Here is a 9,369-nt window from a genome sequence, read left to right as displayed (position 1 = left end):
TTATAAACACTCTAAACCACTGGTAAGCCTTAATAAACCACTAATTACGATTATAAACCACTACGGAGGATTCTTAACCAAAGAAGCTATATAAACCACTTATAAACACCCACTTCAGTACCGGTTTATGGTAGTGAAATACTGGTTAAACTTAAGAAATTAGTGGTTTACAGAAAAATAACAATGTTTATAAAGTGTTTAAAGTAATTTAAATAAGATTAAATAGTGATTGAAGGCTTTCTGCAATGGAAGACAGTAGTTTAACATGGAAAACTTTCATTCAAGTTTATAAACATGCCTTATAATGAAAAGAGAGGGGAGAGGGGTAAAAATACACACCTTTCCATTAAATGGAAGCTTTCTACAATGGAATGGTGGTTTCTAGTGAAGATTTTTAAGATTTCCAAATCCAATAACGTTTTTTCCAATATTTGTTGAAAATGGAGGCGTTGTGCAATGCAATGAAGGGTTAGGAAGGCTTTCACATCTAAAAATGAGGTTTTCAGCAATATAATGGAGCTTTTGGCATCTAACAATGGAGGTTTTTGGGTTTCAAAAATGGAGGTTTTTGGGTTTTTTCATACGTACGTTTTTTTGGTAGGTGGGAGGAAGAAGAAGAAGAGGGAAAAAGGTGGGTTTTGGGATTTGTTTTTCTCTAAATGTAATCATTTCAAAAAGGTGATTTGAGAGAGAGAGAGAGAGAGAGAGAGAGAGAGAGTCAAGGGCATTTTAGTCATATGCACTCTTGATTGGTGATTTAGAAAACACCCCTCTTGAAATGTCATAGTCAGTAGAAACCCCTTCTATTTGGTCATTTTCCCTAATTTTTAAATAGGAGTCTGAAGATTTTTCAAAGGTTTTATTCTTTTTTAAGATTTTTTTAACCCCCCTACATTATGTGCACACCCCCCTTATAACCTGATTTGACGTAAAAAGTTGGGTGTGCAAGTACTGCAGGGAGGGTGAAAATAGCATCACCCTTTTTAAATTTTTTCTCAAACATACCGTACGTTACAGTGGAAAGGAGTATTTTGACCTCGGGAATAAAAAATATCTGATAGGTGATAACGAAACACTGAAAAACTCATTTTTCAGAGAAGCTATTTTTCAGGGAAAAAGAATCCACGGTGAGCCCACGACGTATACACGCAGAGTCTCAGTCTCATGCCACGTTTCGCATTAACATCGGCAGTCCCATTCAAGTCTTTCTCTCTCCTCAACCCTAAAGAAGCCATGATTAGGATTTTGTTGAGAGCGCCCCCTTTTTCTCACTTTCGCCCTAAACCAGAAACCCCAACTCGATTTCCACAGGCCCCAACTCGATCTGGAGGTTATGGACGGTGATTGTTCTCTAACTCCTCTATTTTCTTCTTTTTTGTTTGATGCTATTTTTTTTTTTTTTTTTGGTGGTGTGGGCGTCATTATTAGGGTTAGGGTTTCGAAGAATTATTCTTGACGGAGTTAGGGTTTCAATGTAATAAAGAATGAGATATTATGGTTAGAGAAATAGAACAAGGAAAAATGGATTGAATGGTGTTCGATCGATTCTTCTTCAAAAACTGAATGGGGTTCGATTGAATTACGTTAGGGTTCTTGTTTTTCAATTGATTATAGAAAAATATCAAGAGCAATTGTAAAATTCTTCATTTTTGTTTGTTAAGTACAATGACTTATAGTCTTATATGGTCTTCAACACGTTTTTGCTCTTAACCGCACTCATGAAACAAGTCAGACTCTAAAAAAAGACTCAAATAACCAAAGTGACCCTACGAGTGTCCTATGTTTTTTTTCGGACCCGACAATATAAATTGACCCAAAAATATTATAAAACTGACCATATGTAACTCTGTTGCAAGTGATTCCAAAATACCAAAATGTTCCTTCTAGCCCAAATATGGGAAGATCAAATTGAAGAAAATTCACAAGATGGATTGCCCAAGTAGTCAATCCCATTTTTGGTTTCTCTGAGTCGTTCATATCGAATATCTGATGATCTATTTCATAAATTGTTAATGAAACAATCTTTGTTTATCCACACATTGTTGTGTAAACTTAGGGGTTAGTAGGATTAATTTCTAGGATGGCTTGCCGGCCCTCATGTCTTGATCGTCCGCTGCAAACATTGTCCGAGAGGCAAGAGGTGTGAGGGATTGAGGGGCTGATCACAGCCAAAGCAAGAAGGGGGGGAAAATGGGAGATCAAGAGGGCCGCCGGGGGGTGGGGGGTGGGCGTCTTATAAACCCAACCATGAGTGCGAGAGAAAGGAGAGGAGGAGAAGTGTGGGAAGAAAGAGGAAGAGAAAATAACTTATAATTTGCTCTGGACAATCTGTACCCTGGAATTCGGATCCATCTCGATTAAAGCTTGGAAATCCGTCATCAAACCAAATGGATGTGATGGCAGGCTGCTGGTGCCCCTGTCTAATGCCGGTATACTCAAAATCCTAAATGGATGTCCTCATCAATAATTCACACTAGGAAGATAATTCCTCCGCAAGGCATCTGTCTACCCGATTAAATCATGCCAAGTAATATTGGTCACGTGACTAAATTGACATTGCAATCATAGTGTTCAAGGTGTTATGTTGTCCAAGGGGTGGAACTCACCTACTGACATGACATTACGTCATCACATATTGTCACCATCCTAATCTTTTTACTTTTCATTCCACATGAATTAAAAGAAAGTATAATCACATCGTGATGAGAAAAGCAAATGAACTTTACTAATAAATAAAAATGCAAAATTGTCATAATTATGAATCAAACGTAAATGTCAATCATTTACATAAGTTGCTTTAAATCATCCTTTTTAATTTCAACCTAAACTGACATGAAATGATCGAAATGGTTCCGTTTCCATCCCCACCGAGACCAATATCGAAACCGAAACACATAGTGAAACCAAAACTGTAAGCGTATTAAACTATTAATGGTATACTATACCATACTGATTTGTGTTACATAATGGTCTAACAACATCTCAAGCCATAGATTAAATCATAGTTGCGATTACTCAATTATGGTTCTAACTGGCATAATGCCTTATCAGTTTTCTTCTTCTACTTCTTTTTTTTTTTAAATTTTTTTATGAGCGATAACAATAAGTGCATAAGAGTTATTTATAGTTGGGATTATGCTTCGCTTGTGTTATATATTTACGTTTTGTGTCTTATATTCCAGTGGTATCTTCTTTGTTAATCCATATCTAAATGTTATCTACACAAATGATTTGGAGTTGATTCAATCAACCGTCATTAGAAGGATTTTTGACGAGGAAACCGTGACATGGCATTACATTTGTTCCATTCAAGAAATTCACAATGAGTTATATTCTTTTGATAAACCTTCCGGAACATAAGACCGAAATATGCCACCCTCGGGAGATGCATCACTTACCGAGTAAATCTTTTGAGGTAATCTTATCAACCGCTTGCTCTCCTCCCATCATGATTGTTCGATCTTGAAGCAAGCATTCAGTCTCTGGCTCTCCCAAGTGTTCAAGATGTTGTTCTAGACTGCGGAATCTAACAAAAGGGTCCATTAGAATCGCTTATAAATGGAGCGAAAGAACAATTATCCAATATTCATGTGAAAAACCTTGAAAATGACATTTTTTTTTTTAAAGTCGCAGAATATTGGAAATGACATTAGTTCCTAATCATATTCTGGGATTGACTGGTCTTGCTTCCCAGTTTGTGGGAATGTTAATAGATGCATCGTTTACAATTTACATTCTGGTCACTTGAGTCCATGAGTTGTTGAAGAACTTGGAGTAACATGGCCAGCTGTAGGGGAAGTATGATTATGTAAGTACATCATGGCATTGTCTCATTTTGTTCCGTTTAAGAATAAGCAATTTAAATTTAAGCCGATTTGTCCTTGAAATGTCAAAAGGGACAAATAGAATTCCATGTTATGGCAGCGAAAAATTATTTATAAACTGCCCTAGTAATTTTGACATGCAAGCATGAGTTGAATTTACTGGCAATTTGTTAGCGTTATTACTGCCCAGTTTATTCTTTCATCATCCTTACATTTTATTTGATTATGGCTGTGCTTCAATTTTTGTAACAGGATCACTTGCATTCTTTCCATCATAAACTATTGTACCTAATGCATCTCAACTAAGATATCATATTTACTTCTCCAAATAATATCATCGAGATATCGTGATATCATGGTCTTGTTTACCAATTTTATTACGAAGTCCTAGTTATTTATGACATGTATGGTTACTGAATTGAGAGATTGCAGACTGGGGTGAATTGACAGACTTTTGGCTTTGTTATTCACACTGCTCAAGCTGTCTAGTAACCGAGACACTTCAAGACCACTATTACAGATTTGGCCTTTGGGGTTTCTTTGTTGTGTGGTTCTTAAACTACAAAATGGCGTCTTTTCTAAATCAAATTTCTGTGCTCGATGTTGGTGGTGTTATTTTGTTTTGTAAAGATTAAATTTTGTATTCACACTGCTCAGGCTGTCTAGTAACCGAGACACTTCAAGACCACTATTACAGATTTGGCCTTTGGGGTTTCTTTGTTGTTTGTAGTTCTTAATCTACAAAATGGTGTCTTTTCTAAATCAAATTTATGAGCTCTGTTTTCTTTTAAATAACTTTTGGCGGTGTTATTTTGTTTTGTAAAGATTAAATTTTGTATTCATACAGCTCAAGCTGTCGAGTAACTGAGACACTACAAGACCATGTCAGAATATCACCAAATAGGAACCCTTTTAATGGGTTTAGGATTTGTTCCACAGCAAAAGGTGCGTACTAACCTTTTGTTGTCCAAAATTTGATGTTCTAGTGAAACGACTAATTTCTGATTACTTTGGATGGACCTAAAGTTGACAATGTCATTCGATCTATTCAAAGTTTATTTTCAAGCTTGATCAGTATCCAATGCCTTTAAGCTACTCTGCCTCAGAGGTGGTACAATTCACAAGTTCCTCAATCTATCTTAATTTGGTAATTAGAAAAAATATGTTGTTTTCAGCAAATAGTCGTTGAATTTTGATAGCTGATAGATTAAAACAATGTAATCATTCATGGAAAAGGACATGGACATTCGAACAGACGGAGGGACATTGCATGGCATCCCTTGAAGACCCATATTTGATTATCTCGAATTGTGTATTAGTGTGATGAATGGGTGCACATATTATTCATTAATTGCAATTCATTAAATTATTACAGTTGAATTATATGATTATCTGGAATTGTGTATTAGTGTGATAAATAGGTACACATATTATTTATCAATTGCAATTCATTAAATTAGTAATGTTGAATTCTTATACTATACACACTTTTTTTTTAATAGATACACACTTTCATAGATAGTTTAGTAAAAGCTATGACATTTGCATCATAACATGTTTTAGGAGAGATGGGAGAGTGGGGATTGATGTGACTTTCAGTTGGAAATACTTTTGACACTTCAAAGCATTCTAGATGGTATCTTATTGATGGGAACCTATGATTTGGCCGACACTTCGAATTTATTGCTAACTCACGTGTCCTGCCATGTCCGACACGACAAGCGTGTCCATCCTTTGGACACTTTTACTTGTATTGCTGGAAGTGTTAGACTTAATGTGGGTGTGTGGACATGTTTTTGTACTATGTCAAGTGTGACATTCTGTTTTTTTATTATTATTGAATATTGTGTTTACCTCAGTTAGACAACTCGTATCCATGTTGAAACCGGACACACGAATCCATGTCCACAAATCATGATCACATATACTTTCGATTTTAGCCGTTTCCCCGTTTCTAAAGTTTGGGGGTTTGCCGTGTCCGACGCTCCGTGTCTGTGTCGACACTCGTGTCCGTGTCTGTGTCGACACTCGTGTCCGTGTCACAAATCATAGCTTATTTGCATATACACTAGTCTATGTAACACAAAGATACTTGAGTCGGTGTGAGAGCTTGCGCATGGTCTTGGAGGCAATGGTGGCAACAGATCGGACATACTGACACATCGATGCAATTATAGAGTTATCTTAATTTACAATTATAAAAGCTTACATATCGGTAGAATAAGGAATGCTAGCCGCAGACACAAGTTCTGCAGATGCAGCTCAAAAATGCAAACACGTCTAGTAAGTGAAAAACAGTTTGGATCTTTTGAATGGCTTGTCAGACCCAAAATACATGCATCTATATGAGATGGGACTGCATGTTTAAGTGCATTTACCAATGTTTTGGTGGACATATCCATGAATTCGTGGTGCTTGCCATATCAAGAATGTGTTAGTTTGTATGTCATGAACCATCTTTATCATAAATTTGCACATGGTATTATAGTTTAGTGACATCATGCGTCTAGGGGATGTGGTGGTTTCTAACATATGGAACTGTTTTCTGGGGTGCTAGATTTGTCAACCAAGAAGTGTGTACCATGTTCCTCGAAGGATATTCGGCCTATGATTGAACAATCAGCTCATGAGCTAATTCCTAAGGTTTGTCTATGAACCCATGCTGGATATTTGATTTTTTAGTTTCATACAGTATGTTGTTTTGAGTTGTTATTTACATTTAGGTGCCAGGATGGAGCCTGATAAATGAGAACGGTACGTTGAAGTTACAGCGATCTTGGAAAGTGAAAAGTTTCACAAAAGGATTGGAGTTTTTTCAGGCCATAGCAAATGTTGCAGAAGCAGAAGGTAGGTCTCTATTTGTGTTGATGCTTAAGTCATGTAGGTCTCTATTTGTGTTGATGCTTAAGTCATACTTTGCCAAAACTTTAAGATTTGGGTAAGATTTGGGGAAGTAACTTAGTGATACTGAATGTGAAACTTGAAGCGTTTGTAGAACTGACATTAATAATTGTTTATGGATACTTGAACCATGATTAGGCCCTGTTCATTTCAGATTCTGACAACTGATGGTGAGGCCCCAAACCGATTAGGTTTGGGGCTTCACCATTGGTTGTCAGAATCTGAAACGAACAGGGCTTTGTTGGGAAGTCACGAATCAAGGACCAATGATGCGAAACATGAGGTCTTTCTAGAGTTCTCTCTTTTTTTCTTTATAGTGAACTTTCTGGCGAGCTTTTGGTAGAGGGTGATTCTTCTAGTGCACTAGTGTGCTACAAATTGAAGCCCAGGTATGAAACCAGGACAATTTTTTAAGCTCAATGTATCATGTTTGACACGATACTATAATGATACTCTTATTTTGCCACACGTATCATGTTTTTGGAATGGTTTGACACTTTGACTTCCTCCCTCCCCGAGTCCGTGGTTTTATTTGTATTTTTTATCCTCTGTATGTTCCTTTGAGGACTTTCTCGGTTCTCTTTATTAATTCATTATTTTACCATTCCAAAAAAAAAAATCATGTTTAATAAACTTTTTTTTATTTTTCAAATAAGTAAATAAAATAAATGCACATACGATTGCAATAATTTTTCTGGTAAGTCAATTAGATACTTGATCACAATCTCCCTAAGCATCTCTAGCACCATCAACATTCATGGTTTGGTTTTGTTAGTTTCTAATTTTCTATCATTACTATAGATCATGCATAGGTGGTTCATAACATAAAGTTTCTGGTTTTCTAGGGGTAATTGTTTTCACATGTGATTCCAAATTGACTGATAAAGTTGGTAGCTATGCCACACAGATACTTGTGTGGGCCTAATGTATAGTATTTGACATGATATGACACCAATGTTGATTGTCAGTGTTGCATGCGTAGTTATTTATCGGATTAACTATCATGCTTGATGCTTGAAATATATGGATTTTGAGTATGTGTCTTGTAGATAGATACTCTCAATCATTATACATGTGAGGTCTCTCGGGTTTCTCTCTAGCTCAAGGGGGCATAAGGCAAGGCGACCCCATATCTCATCTCCTTTTCACTGATATATCATGTTTTTTGTGGCAGGTCATCATCCTGACCTTCATCTTGTTGGTTGGAACAATGTGAAAATTGAAATTTGGACACATTCAGTCGGTACGAATTTCTGTTTACCATGTTACTTTTTTCCAAAATACTTCTGATTGATTACATTGTGCATACAATGAAGCTTTAATTTAGGGGTTGAGCCTCTAGCTCATTGGTACAAGGATTTGTTCCTCAACCAAGAGGCTGAGGGTTTGATCCCAGCTTACCCGCCAAAAAAAAGGAAGCTCTAATTCTCACCTTGCTTTAAAAGTTGAGGAATAGGATGAGTGGTAATACACAATTTAATGAGGTGTAGTTAGAATTAGAAAAGGAGTTTGATCACTAGTTAGAATTAGAAAAGGAGTTTGATCACAACTAATGAGGATGTATTGTGGCTGAGACTTGTCTCAATGGCTGCTGTTGATTCTTCCAAAAGACTAGGTACATCGAATGTGAACAAATCTTTAAACTCTACAGTTCAACTTCCATGACGAGAGAAATTAGGGGGTGCTAGGCATGTCTCTTTCATGATGCATTTTCCTATTGTATCATTTGATCATGTACATGATTTGTTACAGGGGGGCTGACGGAGAACGACTTTATACTCGCTGCTAAGATCAACTCTCTCGACCTGCAACATCTACTGAGAAAAAAAGTTTAGGCGTATGCACATGGAGTGTGTTGGTTACTTCCTAGGTTTGTTATGGAACCATGAACTTTATCTCAAGTTCCTTCTGTAAGTACTAAAAGTTGGCTTGCATTTTCATTGACAGTTGCCAACTGAATCAGGTTCTTACATGGCATTGCTCTCTATTGCATTATGAAATCAGTTCATAAAATAGTTGATGTGGGTATCTTTCTGAGGGATTAAATAATGTTCTCTTGTGGCCTACTGAATTCATTGTCATTCACACAACTTTTTGGCAAACCTTCTTTTCCTCTGATTAATAAGCATTTTGCGAGCTAATAAAAGCCAATGGAGATCTTGGAGTCTGGCCAGCCTAAGTGTTTTGGATCGTACAATAGTTGCATAGGCTATAAGCTCTTGATCAACAGTGTTGTTACAAATATTCAATTGCTTACTGTCATTTCTACAGTGCCTCCCATGATATAATCTTTGTTAACTTGTTTTGGAACTCTTAGCAGCTCCTATACTGTGATGAGAAATCAGACTATTGGTAGTGTGCTATGATTTGTGGATATGGACACGAGTGTCGACACGGACATGGAGTGTGGACACGGCAAACTCCTAAAATTTAGAAATGGGGACACAGCTAAAATAGAAAGTACATATAATCAAGATTTGTGAACACGGAATTTGTGTGCTGAGTTTCAACACAGAGATGAGGTATCTGATATGCCAAACCCTAAAAATCTAGAAATAGTGGTACGCTCGTACACATGCATACATATAAAGTTACTATTGTTACTAACACTTCTAGTAATATATTTAAAAGTGTCTAAAGCAGT

General features: G+C 36.6%; 1 protein-coding gene across 3 annotated transcripts; it reads left to right on the top strand.

The window, feature by feature from the left end:
* Positions 1-1,072: 1,072 nt before the first annotated feature.
* LOC143861703 (Transcriptional coactivator/pterin dehydratase) lies at positions 1,073-8,892 on the top strand. Of its 3 annotated transcripts, XM_077372587.1 has the most exons (7): positions 1,073-1,340; positions 4,672-4,769; positions 6,382-6,467; positions 6,548-6,671; positions 7,900-7,968; positions 8,478-8,595; positions 8,673-8,892. In XM_077372587.1, the coding sequence occupies exons 1-6, from the start codon at positions 1,165-1,167 to the stop codon at positions 8,558-8,560; spliced, it is 636 nt and encodes a 211-aa protein (XP_077228702.1). In that variant the 5' UTR covers positions 1,073-1,164; the 3' UTR covers positions 8,561-8,595; positions 8,673-8,892. The 3 variants fall into 3 exon arrangements, with proteins under 3 accessions (XP_077228702.1, XP_077228700.1, XP_077228703.1); XM_077372585.1 differs by having other exon boundaries at positions 1,074-1,340; positions 8,478-8,892; XM_077372588.1 differs by lacking the exon at positions 4,672-4,769 and having other exon boundaries at positions 1,201-1,340; positions 8,478-8,892.
* The last annotated feature ends 477 nt before the right edge of the window (positions 8,893-9,369 follow it).

The sequence above is a fragment of the Tasmannia lanceolata genome, unplaced genomic scaffold (assembly GCF_043159265.1).
Source record: "Tasmannia lanceolata isolate RefF3 unplaced genomic scaffold, GAP_Taslan_0.1 ptg000037l, whole genome shotgun sequence".
Lineage (NCBI taxonomy): Eukaryota > Viridiplantae > Streptophyta > Magnoliopsida > Canellales > Winteraceae > Tasmannia > Tasmannia lanceolata.
The sequence above is the reverse complement of the archived record's forward strand: the minus strand, read 5'-3'. Positions and strand labels throughout refer to the sequence as shown.

Excerpts from the sequence above, each read along its gene's own strand:
- LOC143861703 (XM_077372587.1), top strand. The coding sequence starts at position 1,165 with ATGCCACGTTTCGCATTAACATCGGCAGTCCCATTCAAGTCTTTCTCT. Across the intron at positions 6,672-7,899 it reads AAATGTTGCAGAAGCAGAAG|GTCATCATCCTGACCTTCAT; the intron begins GTAGGTCTCTAT and ends TTTTTGTGGCAG. Across the intron at positions 7,969-8,477 it reads AATTTGGACACATTCAGTCG|GGGGGCTGACGGAGAACGAC; the intron begins GTACGAATTTCT and ends GATTTGTTACAG.